This window comes from Leptodactylus fuscus, chromosome 11 (assembly GCF_031893055.1).
Source record: "Leptodactylus fuscus isolate aLepFus1 chromosome 11, aLepFus1.hap2, whole genome shotgun sequence".
Lineage (NCBI taxonomy): Eukaryota > Metazoa > Chordata > Amphibia > Anura > Leptodactylidae > Leptodactylus > Leptodactylus fuscus.
The window spans coordinates 86,340,241-86,363,455 of record NC_134275.1 but is presented as its reverse complement, the minus strand read 5'-3'; the positions used below and the strand labels follow the sequence as shown (position 1 = coordinate 86,363,455).

At 45.7% G+C, this 23,215-nt stretch overlaps 1 protein-coding gene across 1 annotated transcript; it reads left to right on the top strand.

Annotated features, from left to right (window-relative positions):
* The first annotated feature begins 11,039 nt into the window (after positions 1-11,039).
* On the top strand, positions 11,040-23,162 carry HNRNPUL1 (heterogeneous nuclear ribonucleoprotein U like 1). Its single transcript, XM_075259868.1, has 15 exons — positions 11,040-11,198; positions 14,325-14,465; positions 15,267-15,411; positions 16,300-16,376; positions 16,985-17,124; positions 17,220-17,319; positions 17,532-17,644; positions 17,961-18,227; positions 18,306-18,428; positions 18,516-18,644; positions 18,733-18,901; positions 20,065-20,394; positions 20,873-21,078; positions 21,168-21,617; positions 22,774-23,162. The coding sequence occupies exons 1-15, from the start codon at positions 11,123-11,125 to the stop codon at positions 22,936-22,938; spliced, it is 2,631 nt and encodes an 876-aa protein (XP_075115969.1). The 5' UTR covers positions 11,040-11,122; the 3' UTR covers positions 22,939-23,162.
* Positions 23,163-23,215: the final 53 nt, after the last annotated feature.

Here is a 23,215-nt window from a genome sequence, read left to right as displayed (position 1 = left end):
GCGCTCTAGTATACCTATTATCTGGCCCTATAGAGCTCTTACATCCTTATCTTCATTCCTACTGAATAAATGTCCTGATTCTAATCATTACCCCAAATAACAAGGTCTAACGTAACTTGTGAGATACATTCTCTCTACTGTCATATAGATCTGACATGTATCCACAAAAATATATCATTACATACTACATGCTTCTCTGTACTAGAAGTCTAGTACATACTGTCAGCAGCATATACAGTCAGCAGCATACATACTGTCAGCAGCATACACACTGTCAGCAGCATATAAACTGTCAGCAGCACACCCTTCCATCATGTCACCTCCTGTCTCCATTAATATTCTTCTGTCTTGTTGAGTCTCCTCGCCTTCTCCTCAGATCATTTAGAGGATTGTTTGAGAGAAATGAAAATTGATCCACTCACCTTGATGTTTGTTCATATGCAAATGATTAATAAGTGAATATGAAATAATACACTGTGGATTTTCTCATGATTGAAAGTGAAAAATAAAAAATATGAAAAGTGAATATGACCGGTCTATTTTATTCTGCCTAACACAAGATATAAGAGATAATACACACAGTGATGTCACAGTACAGAGATAATTTGTAAATAAATTTAGTTGCACACACCAATATTTGGTGAAAAGAATAAGTGATTTATTTTTACAATACAATGAACGCCATTGACACCACAAAGCAAAATGTAGAGATTGGGTAATGATATAAGTTAGATCAACTGAGGTTTGACGTTTCGGTCATTAGACCTTCATCAGAAGTGATCTAGTGTGGAGTCAGAGGCAGTAGGGTGTCAAGACGCTTTGACTTCTGATGAAGGTCTAATGACCGAAACGTCAAACCTCAGTTGATCTAACTTATATCATTACCCAATCTCTACATTTTGCTTTGTGTCAATGGCGTTCATTGTATTGTAAAAATAAATCACTTATTCTTTTCACCAAATATTGGTGTGTGCAACTAAATTTATTTACAAATGGTTTACATGGGTTGAAGGATCCGATTTTGTTTGCACCACATAGTACCTTGAGTGTGTGGTACCAATGAATCTCCTTACAGTAAAGAGATAATACACACAGTGATGTCACAGTACAGAGATAATACACACAGTGATGTCACAGTACAGAGATAATACACACAGTGATGTCACAGTACAGAGATAATACACACAGTGATGTCACAGTACAGGATAATACACACAGTGATGTCACAGTACAGGATAATACACACAGTGATGTCACAGTACAGGATAATACACACAGTGATGTCACAGTACAGAGATAATACACACAGTGATGTCACAGTACAGGGATAATACACACAGTGATGTCACAGTACAGGATAATACACACAGTGATGTCACAGTACAGGATAATACACACAGTGATGTCACAGTACAGAGATAATACACACAGTGATGTCACAGTACAGAGATAATACACACAGTGATGTCACAGTACAGGATAATACACACAGTGATGTCACAGTACAGGATAATACACACAGTGATGTCACAGTACAGAGATAATACACACAGTGATGTCAGTACAGGATAATACACACAGTGATGTCACAGTACAGAGATAATACACACAGTGATGTCACAGTACAGAGATAATACACACAGTGATGTCACAGTACAGAGATAATACACAGAGTGATGTCACAGTACAGGATAATACACACAGTGATGTCACAGTACAGGATAATACACACAGTGATGTCACAGTACAGAGATAATACACACAGTGATGTCACAGTACAGAGATAATACACACAGTGATGTCACAGTACAGGATAATACACACAGTGATGTCACAGTACAGGATAATACACACAGTGATGTCACAATACAGAGATAATACACACAGTGATGTCACAGTACAGAGATAATACACACAGTGATGTCACAGTACAGAGATAATACACACAGTGATGTCACAGTACAGGGATAATACACACAGTGATGTCACAGTACAGGATAATACACACAGTGATGTCACAGTACAGGGATAATACACACAGTGATGTCACAGTACAGAGATAATACACACAGTGATGTCACAGTACAGGATAATACACACAGTGATGTCACAGTACAGAGATAATACACACAGTGATGTCACAGTACAGATATAATACACACAGTGATGTCACAGTACAGAGATAATACACACAGTGATGTCACAGTACAGAGATAATACACACAATGATGTCACAGTACAGAGATAATACACACAGTGATGTCACAGTACAGAGATAATACAGTGATGTCACAGTACAGGATAATACACACAGTGATGTCACAGTACAGAGATAATACACACAGTGATGTCACAGTACAGGATAATACAGTGATGTCACAGTACAGAGATAATACACACAGTGATGTCACAGTACAGGGATAATACACACAGTGATGTCACAGTACAGGGATAATACACACAGTGATGTCACAGTACAGAGATAATACACACAGTGATGTCACAGTACAGGATAATACACACAGTGATGTCACAGTACAGGATAATACACACAGTGATGTCACAGTACAGGATAATACAGTGATGTCACAGTACAGAGATAATACACACAGTGATGTCACAGTACAGGATAATACAGTGATGTCACAGTACAGAGATAATACACACAGTGATGTCACAGTACAGAGATAATACACACAGTGATGTCACAGTACAGGGATAATACACACAGTGATGTCACAGTACAGGATAATACACACAGTGATGTCACAGTACAGGATAATACACACAGTGATGTCACAGTACAGGGATAATACACACAGTGATGTCACAGTACAGGATAATACACACAGTGATGTCACAGTACAGGATAATACACACAGTGATGTCACAGTACAGAGATAATACACACAGTGATGTCACAGTACAGAGATAATACACACAGTGATGTCACAGTACAGGATAATACACACAGTGATGTCACAGTACAGGGATAATACACACAGTGATGTCACAGTACAGGATAATACACACAGTGATGTCACAGTACAGGATAATACACACAGTGATGTCACAGTACAGGGATAATACACACAGTGATGTCACAGTACAGGGATAATACACACAGTGATGTCACAGTACAGAGATAATACACACAGTGATGTCACAGTACAGAGATAATACACACAGTGATGTCACAGTACAGGGATAATACACACAGTGATGTCACAGTACAGAGATAATACACACAGTGATGTCACAGTACAGGATAATACACACAGTGATGTCACAGTACAGAGATAATACACACAGTGATGTCACAGTACAGAGATAATACACACAGTGATGTCACAGTACAGAGATAATACACACAGTGATGTCACAGTACAGAGATAATACACACAGTGATGTCACAGTACAGGGATAATACACACAGTGATGTCACAGTACAGGATAATACACACAGTGATGTCACAGTACAGGATAATACACACAGTGATGTCACAGTACAGGATAATACACACAGTGATGTCACAGTACAGAGATAATACACACAGTGATGTCACAGAACAGGGATAATACACACAGTGATGTCACAGTACAGGATAATACACACAGTGATGTCACAGTACAGGATAATACACACAGTGATGTCACAGTACAGAGATAATACACACAGTGATGTCACAGTACAGAGATAATACACACAGTGATGTCACAGTACAGAGATAATACACACAGTGATGTCACAGTACAGGGATAATACACACAGTGATGTCACAGTACAGGGATAATACACACAGTGATGTCACAGTACAGGATAATACACACAGTGATGTCACAGTACAGGATAATACACACAGTGATGTCACAGTACAGAGATAATACACACAGTGATGTCACAGTACAGAGATAATACACACAGCGATGTCACAGTACAGGGATAATACACACAGCGATGTCACAGTACAGGATAATACACACAGCGATGTCACAGTACAGAGATAATACACACAGTGATGTCACAGTACAGGGATAATACACACAGTGATGTCACAGTACAGGATAATACACACAGTGATGTCACAGTACAGGATAATACACACAGTGATGTCACAGTACAGGATAATACACACAGTGATGTCACAGTACAGAGATAATACACACAGTGATGTCACAGTACAGGGATAATACACACAGTGATGTCACAGTACAGGATAATACACACAGTGATGTCACAGTACAGGATAATACACACAGTGATGTCACAGTACAGAGATAATACACACAGTGATGTCACAGTACAGGGATAATACACACAGTGATGTCACAGTACAGGGATAATACACACAGTGATGTCACAGTACAGGATAATACACACAGTGATGTCACAGTACAGGATAATACACACAGTGATGTCACAGTACAGAGATAATACACACAGTGATGTCACAGTACAGAGATAATACACACAGTGATGTCACAGTACAGAGATAATACACACAGTGATGTCACAGTACAGGGATAATACACACAGTGATGTCACAGTACAGGGATAATACACACAGTGATGTCACAGTACAGGATAATACACACAGTGATGTCACAGTACAGGATAATACACACAGTGATGTCACAGTACAGGGATAATACACACAGTGATGTCACAGTACAGGATAATACACACAGTGATGTCACAGTACAGAGATAAGATAAGATAAAATAAGATAATCCTTTAATAGTCCCACCTTGGGGAAATTTCAGCGTGTTACAGCAGCATAGTAATACAGATACAGGATAATACAGAGTAATATGTTACAGACGTAGACACAGATAAGCTGAGAAGAGAAGATATACTAGGAGTCCATGGCAGCTAAGGAAAACAGAAGAGAAAGAGGAAGACCTCATGGTCATCCTCATAATCATTAGTTCTCTGTGCGGAGAGCTCTTCGTTTGGTCTGATGTAGATTATACAGCCTGGTCGCGGTTGGAAGGAAGGACCTGCGATAGCGCTCCTTCTCACACTTGGGGTGAAGCAGACGGTCGCTTACAGTGCTGCCAAGTCCCATCAGGGTAGCCAGTGATGTCACAGTACAAAGATAATACACACAGTGATGTCACAGTACAGAGATAATACACACAGTGATGTCACAGTACAGAGATAATACACACAGTGATGTCACAGTACAGGATAATACACACAGTGATGTCACAGTACAGAGATAATACACACAGTGATGTCACAGTACAGAGATAATACACACAGTGATGTCACAGTACAGGGATAATACACACAGCGATGTCACAGTACAGGATAATACACACAGTGATGTCACAGTACAGAGATAATACACACAGTGATGTCACAGTACAGGATAATACACACAGTGATGTCACAGTACAGAGATAATACACACAGTGATGTCACAGTACAGGGATAATACACACAGTGATGTCACAGTACAGGATAATACACACAGTGATGTCACAGTACAGGATAATACACACAGTGATGTCACAGTACAGGATAATACACACAGTGATGTCACAGTACAGGATAATACACACAGTGATGTCACAGTACAGAGATAATACACACAGTGATGTCACAGTACAGGGATAATACACACAGTGATGTCACAGTACAGGATAATACACACAGTGATGTCACAGTACAGGATAATACACACAGTGATGTCACAGTACAGAGATAATACACACAGTGATGTCACAGTACAGGGATAATACACACAGTGATGTCACAGTACAGGGATAATACACACAGTGATGTCACAGTACAGGATAATACACACAGTGATGTCACAGTACAGGATAATACACACAGTGATGTCACAGTACAGAGATAATACACACAGTGATGTCACAGTACAGAGATAATACACACAGTGATGTCACAGTACAGGGATAATACACACAGTGATGTCACAGTACAGGGATAATACACACAGTGATGTCACAGTACAGGATAATACACACAGTGATGTCACAGTACAGGATAATACACACAGTGATGTCACAGTACAGGATAATACACACAGTGATGTCACAGTACAGGGATAATACACACAGTGATGTCACAGTACAGGATAATACACACAGTGATGTCACAGTACAGGGATAATACACACAGTGATGTCACAGTACAGAGATAATACACACAGTGATGTCACAGTACAGGATAATACACACAGTGATGTCACAGTACAGGGATAATACACACAGTGATGTCACAGTACAGGGATAATACACACAGTGATGTCACAGTACAGAGATAAGATAAGATAAGATAAGATAATCCTTTAATAGTCCCACCTTGGGAAAATTTCAGCGTGTTACAGCAGCATAGTAATACAGATACAGGATAATACAGAGTAATATGTTACAGACGTAGACACAGATAAGCTGAGAAGAGAAGATATACTAGGAGTCCATGGCAGCTAAGGAAAACAGAAGAGAAAGAGGAAGACCTCATGGTCATCCTCATAATCATTAGTTCTCTGTGCGGAGAGCTCTTCGTTTGGTCTGATGTAGATTATACAGCCTGGTCGCGGTTGGAAGGAAGGACCTGCGATAGCGCTCCTTCTCACACTTGGGGTGAAGCAGACGGTCGCTTACAGTGCTGCCAAGTCCCATCAGGGTAGCCAGTGATGTCACAGTACAAAGATAATACACACAGTGATGTCACAGTACAGAGATAATACACACAGTGATGTCACAGTACAGAGATAATACACACAGTGATGTCACAGTACAGGATAATACACACAGTGATGTCACAGTACAGGATAATACACACAGTGATGTCACAGTACAGAGATAATACACACAGTGATGTCACAGTACAGAGATAATACACACAGTGATGTCACAGTACAGAGATAATACACACAGTGATGTCACAGTACAGAGATAATACACACAGTGATGTCACAGTACAGAGATAATACACACAGTGATGTCACAGTACAGGATAATACACACAGTGATGTCACAGTACAGAGATAATACACACAGTGATGTCACAGTACAGGATAATACACACAGTGATGTCACAGTACAGGGATAATACACACAGTGATGTCACAGTACAGGATAATACACACAGTGATGTCACAGTACAGAGATAATACACACAGTGATGTCACAGTACAGAGATAATACACACAGTGATGTCACAGTACAGGATAATACACACAGTGATGTCACAGTACAGGATAATACACACAGTGATGTCACAGTACAGAGATAATACACACAGTGATGTCACAGTACAGAGATAATACACACAGTGATGTCACAGTACAGGATAATACACACAGTGATGTCACAGTACAGGATAATACACACAGTGATGTCACAGTACAGAGATAATACACACAGTGATGTCACAGTACAGAGATAATACACACAGTGATGTCACAGTACAGAGATAATACACACAGTGATGTCACAGTACAGAGATAATACACACAGTGATGTCACAGTACAGGATAATACACACAGTGATGTCACAGTACAGAGATAATACACACAGTGATGTCACAGTACAGAGATAATACACACAGTGATGTCACAGTACAGGATAATACACACAGTGATGTCACAGTACAGGATAATACACACAGTGATGTCACAGTACAGAGATAATACACACAGTGATGTCACAGTACAGGGATAATACACACAGTGATGTCACAGTACAGAGATAATACACACAGTGATGTCACAGTACAGAGATAACACACACAGTGATGTCACAGTACAGAGATAATACACACAGTGATGTCACAGTACAGAGATAATACACACAGTGATGTCACAGTACAGGATAATACACACAGTGATGTCACAGTACAGGATAATACACACAGTGATGTCACAGTACAGGATAACACACACAGTGATGTCACAGTACAGGATAATACACACAGTGATGTCACAGTACAGGATAATACACACAGTGATGTCACAGTACAGGATAATACACACAGTGATGTCACAGTACAGGGATAATACACACAGTGATGTCACAGTACAGGATAATACACACAGTGATGTCACAGTACAGAGATAATACACACAGTGATGTCACAGTACAGGATAATACACACAGTGATGTCACAGTACAGGGATAATACACACAGTGATGTCACAGTACAGGATAATACACACAGTGATGTCACAGTACAGGGATAATACACACAGTGATGTCACAGTACAGAGATAATACACACAGTGATGTCACAGTACAGAGATAATACACAGAGTGATGTCACAGTACAGGATAATACACACAGTGATGTCACAGTACAGGATAATACACACAGTGATGTCACAGTACAGGGATAATACACACAGTGATGTCACAGTACAGAGATAATACACACAGTGATGTCACAGTACAGAGATAATACACACAGTGATGTCACAGTACAGAGATAGTACACACAGTGATGTCACAGTACAGGGATAATACACACAGTGATGTCACAGTACAGAGATAATACACACAGTGATGTCACAGTACAGAGATAATACACACAGTGATGTCACAGTACAGAGATAATACACACAGTGATGTCACAGTACAGGGATAATACACACAGTGATGTCACAGTACAGAGATAATACACACAGTGATGTCACAGTACAGAGATAATACACACAGTGATGTCACAGTACAGGGATAATACACACAGTGATGTCACAGTACAGAGATAATACACACAGTGATGTCACAGTACAGAGATAATACACACAGTGATGTCACAGTACAGGGATAATACACACAGTGATGTCACAGTACAGAGATAATACACACAGTGATGTCACAGTACAGAGATAATACACACAGTGATGTCACAGTACAGAGATAATACACACAGTGATGTCACAGTACAGAGATAATACACACAGTGATGTCACAGTACAGAGATAATACACACAGTGATGTCACAGTACAGGGATAATACACACAGTGATGTCACAGTACAGAGATAATACACACAGTGATGTCACAGTACAGAGATAATACACACAGTGATGTCACAGTACAGGGATAATACACACAGTGATGTCACAGTACAGAGATAATACACACAGTGATGTCACAGTACAGAGATAATACACACAGTGATGTCACAGTACAGGGATAATACACACAGTGATGTCACAGTACAGAGATAATACACACAGTGATGTCACAGTACAGAGATAATACACACAGTGATGTCACAGTACAGAGATAATACACACAGTGATGTCACAGTACAGAGATAATACACACAGTGATGTCACAGTACAGAGATAATACACACAGTGATGTCACAGTACAGGGATAATACACACAGTGATGTCACAGTACAGAGATAATACACACAGTGATGTCACAGTACAGAGATAATACACACAGTGATGTCACAGTACAGGGATAATACACACAGTGATGTCACAGTACAGAGATAATACACACAGTGATGTCACAGTACAGAGATAATACACACAGTGATGTCACAGTACAGGATAATACACACAGTGATGTCACAGTACAGAGATAATACACACAGTGATGTCACAGTACAGGGATAATACACACAGTGATGTCACAGTACAGAGATAATACACACAGTGATGTCACAGTACAGAGATAATACACACAGTGATGTCACAGTACAGAGATAATACACACAGTGATGTCACAGTACAGAGATAATACACACAGTGATGTCACAGTACAGAGATAATCAGAGGTATAACTTGAAACTCCTGGGTACCAATGGAAAATCTGTAATGGGACTTACCTTACCTGCTCTCCTGGCTGGCGGTTTGTGTCCATGCAGTTTGTTGGTTACCCTGCAGCCAGTAATGAGAAATAACCAATTACTAATCAAAGTTTCACTTAAAGGGATTTAATTTATGCCATGAAGAATATTTATTTATTCTTTAGGATATAAGACAAATATTTGATCGGTGAGGGTTTGACCACTACGGGAGCGTTCACACTACTGTCGGTGTCCGACAGGTAGTGTCCGCTCCAAATTTGTCACGGACATTAGGAGCGGACACTAGCTGTCGGACACTGACGGTAGTGTGAACGCCCCCTAAGGACTAGTTGACACGGGGCTAGTGACCGCGTATTTTGGTCCTGATTTTGAGGCGGGAAGCGTGTCAGAATAAAGACCAAAATGGCCCTGCTCTGGCTAGCCATGACGGTTGCAGCTTCCCGCTCCAGAGTAGGCCCAAATGAATGGGATTGTCTTCATGCAGACGCGCCGATTTCCGCTTTTTTTGCACGAGCGGGAACAAACCGTTTGCAGAAAAGAGATCGCTAGTGGTGTACATAGCCCTCTATTGTGAGGGGGTGGATTCTGAGGTGAATCCCACATCCAGCTCCCCCACCTCATTGTTATACTGCGGCTGAAAATGGCGCAATTGGGGAAAAATTCCAAAAATCTTAAATTTTTAAGATCTGGGTTTTTGCATAAACTTTGTAATTCCACGACATGTACGCTACAGCATTGCATTACAATATATAATGGCGCCATTCCTGTCAGATTTTGATATAAAAATGGCGCACTACGATGACAGCTGACGCAAAGGATTGATATAAGATAACTGTAGTGACTGGGCCTGAAGTCTAGAAAGTAAATAATTCTAGAAAATGAGGATTTTCTTTCTTTTTCTTAGAACTGTGTCTGAATAATTCCACCTTCATTATCTAACAGCACCGGGATGAGGTGACTGAGAGCACCAAGATGGCGGAAGCTCTCATACACCTCAGCGGCCTCAGAGGCCGGACACTAGCTGGGCACACCAAGATGGCCGACACATTAACCCATCTGTTCCGGCCGTTGTCATAGGAGACGGTCTTCGCTGATTCAATTGGTAGTTCCTGACACCGCTAGTTGCACGAGCAGCCAATCAGCGAATGCTAAGGCGCGGGCTCTGGCGTTCTATTGGTTGAATTTGCAGCCGCGCTGTCATTCGTCACTAGAGGGCGTGGCCGCACAAGTGGACGGCGAAGAGAGAGGTGGAGAGTCAGGGGCCGCCATTTTGTCCGCCCTCCTGTGATACCCGCGCTACTCGCAGCCGAGAGAAGAGGATGGGGGATCACTTCCACAGAGGCGGATACCCGCCCGGACCCCCCAGGGATTTCCGCAGGGACGGTGAAAGCCGATGTAAGCAGCGGGAGCGGCGGGTGTACGGGGCAGCTCATGTGAAGGATGGAGAGGCTTCAGTGGCGGCTGTGCCGGGAGAACAATGCCCGGGGAGGGGGCGTGGACGGGACCGCTGTCTTTGCCGGCTTTGCCTTGAAGCCCTCTATGGCTCTGTTCACACAGCTATTTATAGGATGCGATTCCTGACGCGTTAATGCCACGTGACCACCCCCCTCCGTCACGTGATAGTCACTTACATTATAATGTGTCTTGAGTAGACTGTGAGGTTACTCCGCCCATTCTGCCAGGGGTGAATGTGTCCCTGATCTGCTTAAAGGGATTTTCCTCTTAAAGGGATTGTGTCAATAAACTGATCCCATGTTTACAAAGTAAATCAGTGGGGGCCTGAGCTCTGGGGGTCCCAGGTAGTCCATTGGTACAGATCGGTGGCCATGTCTGGTGCTGGCGGAGCCAATGGAGTGGTAGCGGATGTGTGACCGCCGCTCAGCCCAGGGCCTCATTCTCATGATTGCGGGCAGGGGCGGGTCTATGTGGTCGGACTCCGCCTCCACCAACCGGATTTATATTACCTATCCTGTAGGATTGGGGGGGTCTCCCAGACGCCCCCGCCCCATTCATCTTGGGGTTTGTTCACACTGAGTTTTGGGGGTTTTTTTCTCCTTTTTGTCTCCCATTCACTTCAATGGGCGGAATCCACCTGAGACTAAGCCCCCGTGCACACTAGACCCCCCATCGGGTGCACACTCGGCCGTGCACAGGGTGTACGTCCGCACATTACAAGTAGAAGAGATTCCGTCTGCAGACTCCTCTGAGGTTACGTTAAAAAAAAAAAACCTCCTGTTTTGTACAAGGTGCGGCCTCCGCCTGACTCGCTGGGGTAAGGGGATTAGGAGGAGGGTTTCTTTAAGGTGTAATCCGCCCAAAGAACCGCCTGCAAAAAACTGTGTGTCAGCTTGGGGCTTGTTCAGAGGGGGCAGATTTTGGTGCAGAATCCACGTCATGATCCGCCCCCTCACAATGGTGGTCTATGGAGAGCGTCAGCAATCAGCCCCGGCCCCCGCCTCACAGCAGCTCCCTCTGCACTAGACCCGTTCATTCAGGGCCTACTCCGGAGCGGGAAGTCACGACTGACGGTCACAACAAAATCGGGACCACAATACGCTATTCCGTGCCCGTGTGGACTAGGCCTTACCCGTAACCGGAGGGCTGGATCTCGCGAGACTGTACTTCATCCATCTCAGGGTTCTGTCCAGGCTTCATCGTTCCATGGCGTATCCTGAGGACAGGCCATGAATCCCGGGACAGTAGGGGGGCGACCCCCGGACCGGTCATCTGTATAGAGCCGCCACTGCCGCCCGTCCTGTACACAATCTGCGCCTGGGAGCAGCCGGCCCTGTCCATGGTGTAGCCGGCGCAGTTTTCTGCTTCCTGCCTCATATGTTTTTGGAAATCGTTGCGTGTCTGCTGCGCGTATCTCTCCACAGTGTGGGGGATGGGGTTCGCTAGAAGGATTCGCCAGAGTCCCATCCCCCTAGGCAGGAGCTGTAAAGGTGCAGCGTATATACCACAGTCTCGGCCTAAAAGGGATTTGTGGGACTTTAATGAATGGCCCGTCCTTAAAGGGGTCTCCTGTGTATATAATCAGATCTATATTTGTAAATAATTAAAAGTTAAACATTTCTTCAAATATAAGTAGTTAAAATTTCTGCAAAGTTGTAAAGATTTTCTCTAACTTTCTTAGTGGTGACAGTGTTATATTGATTGGTTGCCAATGGATATGACCACTAATGCAGAACCTTTCTAAGGTCGGGGACTTGTCAGGAACCAGCTATGATTTCCTTATTGTAGCCGGGTTATCAGGCAGCGACACTCCATGTATGAGAAGATATCCCGGCCACAATAAGGACATCATATCCGATGGCAACCGATCAACACAACAGACTGTGACCACAAGGTAATTAGAGAAAATCTTTAGAACTCTGCAGAATGTTTAATTACTTGTATTTGTAAAAATGTTTAATTTTTAATTATCTGCAAATTTAAAAATAGTTATGTACATGGGGACCCCTTTAAGGTAATCCATTGAGGATCTGACACCCGGGATCCCTTGTTTGATATGGGTGACCCGGGCCGTGTGATGTCATGTCCGCTGGTCACGTGACCTGATTCACTTCCTTTCATGTGAGTGCACTGACTTACTATACGGAGCACGGTCACTGTACAAGGGTGCACCGAGCACATGACTATCCGGCTTGTAGTGGTAGATGACACCCGGCACCCTGACAGGAACTGCACTTTGTGTAGCGCCGCACATTGCCTAGTGGCCATGCCTGGCAGTGCAGATCAGTCCTATTTGCTTGAATGGGACTTACCTGGACAAGGACCCTGGAACTGGCCACAGTTCTTACCAAAGAGAGGCCTTGTGCACATTTTCCTGTGTGGTATATCACTGGGCGGCCATGTAAAAGCATGATTTCTCAGCATATATCACTGCAGACCAGACGCATGTGTCATGTATACAAAATATTGGGGGTCCTATGTCCACCCATCTGCTGGTTAAGGGGTCACAGGGCTTGGGCAGGCACTGAGAGTTCCTGCTGGTTTCTTTCTTTTTTTTTTTTTTTGAGTCCCACATAGAGCTCACAATGTACATTTTCCCTATCAGTATGTTGTTGTTTTTTTTTTAAATATGGGATGGAAATCCATGCAGACACGGGGAGAACATACAAACTCCTTGCAGATGGTTTTATGCCCTTGGCGGGATTTGAACACCAGGACTCCAGCGCTGCAAGGCTACTGTGCTAACCACTGAGCCACCGTGTGGCCCCTGGTTTTTGCTGGTGTCTGTCCACACGTGATCATTTTGCAGCTCGGTCACATTCGGGGATTGTCATTGAGCTGCTGCTGTATGACCTGCAGTGATCTGCATGGTACAATGAAGAGGCGATGGCCCCTTTATCTGGCTGATCAGTGCAGGTGCGGGGATTCTGGCTTCCCCTGATCCTGCATTGATAATCCGTCCTACGTGTAGGTAATCTCAGTGAAGTCCTGGACTATTCCTTTAAGTAACTGTGGTGATAGACCATGTACAGGAACCAATGTAATGTGTGTTTTCTCTTGTTACAGATTTCGGGCACCATGGGCCGGATCACTTTGGCCCCCCTGGCGGAGGTTTCCCCCCACCTCACAGACAGGAGCCTATTAAACAGGAACGAGACACATTTTATGATCGGCGACCTATGGAACCCGCGCCGCTGCATAATATGGGTAAAGAACTGAAGGCTAAAATCACTTCACCTTCTGATAGACAAGTCAGGATTTATTCTGGAAGAGACCTGATGGTTTTATAGATCAGGATATCCGTCTTCAATCCTCGGGGTCCAACAAGCTGAACCCCAACACATCAACTCTCCTCCTCTGACTCCGCCATCTCCTTCATAAATTGCTTCTGTACATGTAGGTCCTAAACAAACTACCCCCTGGGCCTCACAATAACACGATGAAAGTGACCCCATATGTTCTCCCATTGGAGACAATGGGGTTAATGTGAGGAACGTTAATGCACCCGATTGGTGTGGGCACTGACCGGGGGCATTAGCGCTGATTGTCTATTGTATAAAACAGTAGACACCCGGCGGCTATGGCAGCTGCCTGGCTCCCGGGCGGCCACCATAGTTAAACACCCAGCATGCACCATACTAGTACGACAGATGTCAGGAAGGGGTTAAAAATTGTATGCCTTGTGCAACCCTAATGCATGCTTGGCCTAGAATAATATAGACGTGCCATTTACCTTTCCTGCCACTCCCTGCCCTGGTGCGTCACGGCCAGCACCGATCTCTGCATTGTGGTTAACCCCGGACATGTGAGCGCTGCCGCAGTGACCGTTGTGGCCATTGATTGACTGCAGCAGTCTCATGTCCAGGGTAACATGTCATCGCTGCAGGCTATGAGGGGCAGGGAATAACTGGCACGTGGGCGGCACATTATAGGGTCACCACTCGGCAGAGATAAGACACTGTCTTCATTTTTCCATCACAGTTTTTAAGACTTGTGTCCTTTCCACAGGTCTAAAGACTGAGTTTAAGCAGGAGGAGCCTGATCCAGGTCACAGAGGCCCCAATGCCGGAGCCCCCCCTCCGTCCTTCCAGAATCGTAAAAGAACATATGAAGACCGAGGCAAAGGCTTCTACGAGCATCGAGAAGACAAGAGGTACATGGCCTAGTCCAGTGTCTGTGAGAACTATCAGTCTCGAGCTAGGTGTTGTGCAGCCGGATTGTCTTGAGCTACAATGTCAGAGCCCCCTGTTTGCATCGATTGTTGTTGGTATGGACCAGCGCCCATTATTGATGCAGTCGTTACTCACGGTAATATGACTGCACTGGGATGTCTGATCGCTGGAGGTGCAACCATTGGGGCTCCTCTGGTCTCCAAGGTGGGGGTCCCTGAGTCCCTTCTGAGACTAAGTCACAAGTGTGCATGTGTGACCACCACTGCTGCATTTGCTTCCATCAGAGTGTTGGAAGTTGACAACTACAGCTCTGTATGCTCATGGAAGTGAGTGGAGTAGTGGTCACACACGTACCCTTCTGCTTCATTCACACAAGGACCTCGGCGACCCCCATCCTTGTGATCACTCGACGTCTCAGTATTTGGAGCTTCAGTGATCGCTCTCCCCGTCCAGCTGCTATTTCATATCTTTCCATAAATGTCTGGTCACTGGCGTTTTATTTGTTTGGGCTCCCGGAGATAACAAGGATGGGGGTTCCTGAGTCCCTTGTATGAATGCAGGGCTGTGGCATCAAAATAAATAAGAGGGTCTTTACTGCTGACCATGGCTGTCCTCCATTTGTGGTGGTGGTTTGGCCCCCTGGCTCGTAGTGTGACCACCACTCCATTCACTCCCATATCAATGACTGAGCTGCACTTGGCAATCTGTCCGTCCCATAGTAGTGAATGGGAGTGGTGGTCACAGGGTACACACGGGGGGTCTCAGGAACCTCATTCTTGTGTTCCCTTTCAACAAGGGGATAAGTATTAGTGGGGAAAGCAATCTGTAACCCAACTGTGCTAGTGCTGATGTAAATGTCTGTTCTGTAGAGGGAGGTCCCCGCAGGGTCGCGGTGCTGACGATGAAGACGATGTGTTTGATGAGAGCTTTGTCGTCCTGGATAACTGTAAGTAATAGGATGAGTTGGATCCTCCCTAGTCGTGTGTGTGTGTATATATATATATATATATATATATTATACACTACTCCTACTTCTAAACACAGGGGTCTGAAATCTGGGAAGGTTAAAGCCGTGAGCAGACGTGATCTAGTGTAACCTGCTCCAGATTTCATAGCTTTAGCTTTTTCCCTTCACAGCTGTTTCCTTAGGCCTCATTCACATGACCATGTTCCGGATGCAGGTCATATTTCTATAATGCAGGACATTACTGTGGCTATTATCTCACTATAGAAGTCAGCTGAGCATGCATGTCGAGGTCTGCACCTTTGTGAGTCACACTTGGCAGTAATGACCTTACATTCCAGATTTTACATAGCAGTCCATTGTAAACAGCTTGGTGTCTGATCTGTCATTCCAAATTACAGGACAGAACAAATGCGATGCTGTATACAGGGCACAAGGGCGTGTAGTTAGACTGCCAGGATGGGTCTGTGATTGATGGCGGAGGTGGTAGACTGCCTTTAAGGGAACAGATTGGTGGTTCTCTGGTTCACTTTCCTCTTCTATATTGATGGTACTTGTCCATCTATATCACAGTCTCTTTTTTTCCCCAGATAACAGCGACCTGCACTTCAAGCTAAGCAAAGATCGCACTGTAGGTTTCCCCCTCACCATGGAGGGATTCGCTTATCTCTGGTCTGGAGCTCGCGCCACTCACGGGGTGAACAGGGGCCGGGTTTGCTTTGAGATAAAGGTGAGACAAGTTGGTAAAATTTCCCCCCCCAAGTCTCTGCTTGTCTCAGGCTGAGCTATTACATTTATCATCATAGTGTTCTCTGCTCTCTCCAGATCAAGGAAGAAATCGCTGTAGGACATCTCCCAGCTAGCGAACCAGATCCACATGTTGTGCGCGTGGGTTGGTCCCTGGATAGTTGCAGTACTCAGCTAGGTAAGGGATCATCCGAGGAGAGGCTTTGGATTTTGTCAGGTTGGTCGTTGCCCTGATCAGTGCGTTATGACCTCGCCTATGGATTGACGTAACTCCCTGTGAAGGAGCACGCTATGCAAAACTGACCCTGTGTTATGCCGAGTGCTGGGCCTGGAAGGTTGTGCGTTTGCCCCTCGGGCCCGGCATTAAACTTCTCTATTCTATTTTTACAGGAGAGGAAATGTTTTCTTATGGCTATGGAGGGACGGCGAAGAAATCCTCAAACAGCAAGTTTGAAAACTATGGGGAGACCTTTGCGGAGAATGACGTCATCGGCTGCTTTATTGTATGTTGGTTAGAGCTTCATCCAGCTTTCTATACAGCCTGGTGCTTGTCTTTTCTGTACTTAACCCCTTCCTGGCACCCGCCATACCGCTCTGCTGCAGACCCAAAGCTAATGCCCGCAATCAGAGACCACTGAGATCACGGCCATTGCTAAATGCATGGAACCCTGGGATCTGAATTAGAATAGAAGATGGCCGCCCCCATAATCATGTATAAGAAATAGAATTAAAAAAAAAAAAATGACAAAAATAAAAAGTGATTTCACCATCTGGTTGTAATAAAGAAAAATTTCTGATACAATCTCTCTATTTTTGCAGGACTTTGAAGCGCGCGGTGACATCGAGCTCTCCTTCTCCAAGAATGGGCGCTATTTGGGTACTGCCTTCCGGGTCAGCAGGGGCGCGGTGGGGAATCAGGCCTTCTTCCCTCACATTTTAGTAAAGAACTGCTGTGTGGAGTTTAATTTCGGCCAAAGATCGGAGCCGTTCTGCAGCTGCCCGCCGGGGTTTACATTCATACAGCACGTACCCCACTTCGAAAAAATACGAGGAACAGAACCCCCCAAGAACAAAGCGGAGTGTGAGGTGAGCGAGTGGTGGGATTGTCCAGTTTCTGAACCCCCTTCTAGAACATAAGTGTGACTATGTCTGTATCCTTCTCAGATATTAATGATGGTGGGGCTGCCGGGAGCCGGGAAGACGACCTGGGCAATGAAACACTCGGCCGGAAACCCAGGGAAGAAATATAACATCCTGGGAACCAATGCCATCATGGAGAAGATGAGGGTAAGATCGCCGAGGCCTCCGCTGCTTGTTTTTCCATATTGTTTCTTGATATGAGCTCATAGATTCATTAGGATCATAAATTTGCAGGTAATGGGTCTTCGGCGGCAGCGAAACTATGCCGGGCGTTGGGACGTCCTCATTCAGCAAGCCACAAAGTGTTTAAATCAGCTTATCCAGATAGCGGCGCGGAGGAAGCGAAACTACATCCTAGATCAGGTGACAGAGAGATCCGGCCTGCGGGGATTATACTGAACGTCTATGAGCTATGGTGGTGACGTCGGCTTCTCTCTTCTTACTTCCTCAGACGAATGTCTATGCGACAGCCCAGCGGAGGAAGATGCGGCCATTTGAAGGTTTTCGCCGGAAGGCCGTTATCATCTGCCCCACGGATGACGATCTCCGGGACCGTATTGTAAAGCGCACCGATGAGGAAGGAAAGGACGTCCCCGACCATGCTGTGTTAGAAATGAAAGGTGAATGTCTGAGCTACGACATTATTGTCTGTGCCCCCTACTCTGTTCAAAGGTTTATTGCAATTATTTTAGGGCACTCCCCTTTTTGCATACCACACGCCATGTTTATATGGCACGCCATTGCACTGAAATTTGATCTTGGTCATTCACATTTCAGCAATCCTGACTGGCTAGGGTACAGTGAATGACATATACGTTAGCTAGTGACGGTGTGAGACGGGATGAAATAATCCATGTGAATGGGTTCATAGTGATTAAAGGGATTCTACCATTAAAACTTTTTTTTTTGTGGATAAGACGTCGGAATAGCCTTTAGAAAGGCTATTTGTCTCTTACCTTTAGATGTGATCTCCACCGCGCCGTTCCAATACCAGTTTTTACCGGTATGTCAATTAGTTCTCTGGCAGTGATGGGGGCGTCCCCACTGCTGCTCGAGAACACAATCCTGCGACGCCTCTATCTTCAGCTGGATCCTCCCCTTCTTTCGTCGTCTTCCTCCTGCCTCGCCTCTGCCAGTGAGACACTAGTAGAGCCAACTGTGCATGCCGGCCGGCGGCCATTTTTGGGAGGCCGCTCTTGTAGTTCAGTGCAGGAGCGGCCTCCCAAAAATGGCCGCCGGTCGGCATGTGCAGTCGGCTCTACTGGTGTCTCACTGGCAGAGCTAACTGCACAGGCGTCGGACGTGACGCAGGAGGAAGATGACAGAGAACGGGAGGATCCAGCCGAAGATAGAGGCGTCGCAGGATCGTGTTCTCGAGCAGCAGGGGGGACACCCCCATTGCATTTTCAGCGCTGGGGCCCGCCCCCATTGCTGCCAGAGAACTAATTTACATACCGGTAAAAACCGCTATTCCGACGTCTTATCCACGCATAAAAAAAAATAGAGGTTTTAATGGTAGAATCCCTTTAATGGAGCGGATCTTAGCTTTTGGTTATTTTTCGATCCCTATTCAGTACTTTTCCATTCCATGCCCGAGTCCCATAGAAGTGAATGGTGGGTGGTCACGTGTGTTATGGCTTTATTCACACTGGTGACTGGGGGAGCCCATTGCCATGATTACCGGTAGCCCCAGTGATCATACACTTGCCTATCACATGGATAAGGCACCAACCCCGTGAAGTAATATAACCTTACGGCAATGTTTGCTCCCGTCTCTCCGCAGCAAACTTCAGTCTGCCAGAACCAGGAGACTTCCTCGAGGAGGTGATCTTCATTGAGCTCCAGAAGGAGGAGGCAGAAGCGCTGATCCGCCAGTATAATGAGGAGGGGAAGAAGGCAGCGCAACCCCCAGAAAAGAAATTCCGAGGTCGTGGCGGAGGACCCCCTGGCGGTGGAGGAGTTGGCCGAGGAGAAGCACAACGCAGTGACTTTCAGCGATTTGATAACAGGGGCCCTCCTGGTGGGCCGGGAGGAAACAGAGGAGGGTTTCAGGGACGAGGTGGAAGCTCTGGAGGTGGATTCAGCAGAGGTGGCGGTCCGGGAGGTGGAGGGGGTAAGTATTGCTGTAAGTTCAGAAGTGTGGGGTGGTTTTTATATCGGTGAATTCAGCACTGTCAGCTTGCTGGCGGTATATAATATCGCCAGTGCCAGAGGATGTGCACCTGCGCTACATTCACATGGGCCACTCGGTAGAACTTGTAGGCCCCCATTCTGCTGGTCTCGGGGTTCCCCATCAATCACACACCAATTCCCTGTCCTCTGAATAGAATGATGGGATAGATGGGAAATGAAACGTAAGCTATCGGACTTGTAGAGTCAGTGGCCATGACCGGGCTGCAGCTCCATTGTAACTTGGCTGACAATAACGGCTTACTGTGAATTGGGAGGAAGGAGAAGAATGAAAAGGTACCAGGTCCCCTAACAGGAAGACTGTGAAGTCTAGGAGAATCCTGACCTGCTTGAATACAGGATCTGTGTCTTGTGTATGGTGGTGGCTATAATTTTCTTTGACCTTTTTGTCCATTTGGCAGCTTTCAACCGAGGAGGAAACAATTCCCAAAGTCGGTGGTCTGGCAGCTCGCAGGATAACGGCTCAGAACATCGGAGCGGCTTTGGTCCTGATAGTCAAGCACACAGCTACAGTCCTGCGGGCGGCCGAGGTGGCGGGTATGGCGGTGGCAGTGCAGCATCAAATCCCTCCTCTCATGGCGCCCCCAGTAGCTATGGCCAAGGCTCGGTATGCTTAGTCTATCTCTGCCAGGATACGTTGCTGTGATGTTGTGCAGCCAGTGTCTCTCCTTCATGGTCTTTTTATGTTCTTTACAGTCAAACTTTGGACAAGGAGGCTACGGCAGTCCTGGAGGATATGGCCAGGGAGGAAGCTATGGCTCAGGAAGTGGCGGACATTATGGAGGAGGAGGAGGAGGTAGTGCTGGATTCAACCAGGGCGGAGGAAGTGGCAGTAGCTATAGCCAAGGAGGAGGGAGTGGCAGCAGCTACAGCCAGGGAGGCCCCGGTGGCTACAACCAAGCCGGCAGTGGGGGTGGCGGATATAGCCAAGGTTCTGGAAGCAGCAGTGGCTACAGCCAGGGAAGTGGAGGCTACAGCCAAGGTGCTGCAGGAAGTGGCTACAGCGGTCAGGGCTACAATAACAGCAGCCAAAGCTACAGCGGTGGAGCACAAAGCTACACCCCAGGATATAACCAGCCCCAGGGCACCGCCGCCTCGCAGTCCTCATATAGTCAGGGCAGCTATGGGCAGCAGTACCAGCAACCGGTGAGTACATGGGTGGGAGATGGTTTTATTTTTTTTATTTTTTTTTTAATTCTATTTTCTGCACAGGGTTATGGGGGCGGCCATCTTGTCTGAGCTTCTCCTCTACTAACTGCATTTAGTGATCTGCTTTACAGCATAATAATGACCATAGGCAGCAATAGCCTGGAGCCCACTCATTGAGGTCTATGAGACTGTGCAGGGAGGGGGAGGAGCTAAGCTATGACATCATCTACAGTCAGCAGTGATGTAACGACGGCCCAGTGGTGCCATCTATAGATGTGCTTTATCCTGTCTGGAATGTAATTGAAGCGACTGCTGAAAAGAAAATCTCTTTAAAATTGACAAGTATCTATTATTAGGTTTAAAGGTCAGAGTGAAACTTGCAGGATAGGCCTATTTTAAAAATGACACAGTACCAATAGACAGTGAAGTTCTGTGTGGTCACCAGTAGGCGGCGCTGCCTCCTGTCAGTATGAGGTCCCATTTGCTATATCCATGTCACACCAGGTGGGCGAGGGTAGAAGGAGGGGTTAGTCTGTAATTCAACACCCGAAAACGCTGCAGCTCTGGGCGTGTTTGTGTGACGGACTAGTGGGCGGAACGTGCCAGACCACAGAGATAAAGCGCCACCTACTGGATCCATGTGCACCTGATATAAACCCACTTCATTGTAGACTTAAAGGGATCCTATCATTAGAATCCCTTTAACTAAGAATACGTCTGAATAGCCTTAAGAAAGTCGATCCTTCTCTTACCGTTCTTTTTCTGATCTGCGTTGCTGTTCCTGCAAATTTTATTCTTTCTTCCATATGTAAATGAGTTTTCAGACAGCACAGGAGGCGTCCCCTGAACTGTCCAAAAACTCTCCATCTTCTTCCGCCGGCCACATCTTCATCCTAAAGACTGCGCGTATTTGTCGGCCATTTTCCTGTGGCCTCTTACACGAGAGCCCGCTCAGCCACAGGAAAATGGCCGACAAACTCGCAGTCGGTGCTTTAGGATGAAGATGTGACCGGTGACGCAGTGAAGAGGTGGCCTCTGATAGAATCCCCTTTCAGCAATTAGAGGGGGAGGGGCCTGTTCAGTTCTTGGCGCCCGGTTATAGGCATTTCGCTGTCGATGATTTCTCTTAGTAATTCTTCTCCTATTTCCCCAGTATGGCAGTCAGCAGTGGAACCAGTATCAAGGCCATGGACAGGCACCGCCGAATGCAAATCCTGGCCAACCCCAGGGCCAAGGTCAGTGGAGCCAGTGGAACTACGGAGCAGGCGGCGGCAGCGGCGGGTACGACCAGCCCGGTAGATACGGAGGGGCCCCCTGAGACGTTACCGAAAAGTGACATTTGTTTTGGTTCACGCCAGGACTGACTCGAGATCCTCAACCACATTGGATAAAACTTCCTACTTTTTCTGATTTCTGAAACCAGTTTGCAGACGCCGGCTCTAGGGGGCGCTATATCCGTGTCTATGAAGAAGGCGACATCCAGTGAATAGTATTCCTTTTAGCTAGTAATTGTCCCATTTCAAAGTCGTTTCTCTGGAAAAACCGAAGCCTGACCCCCCCCCCCCTCCCCTGTGTCCAGCTCTCATTCCACGCCG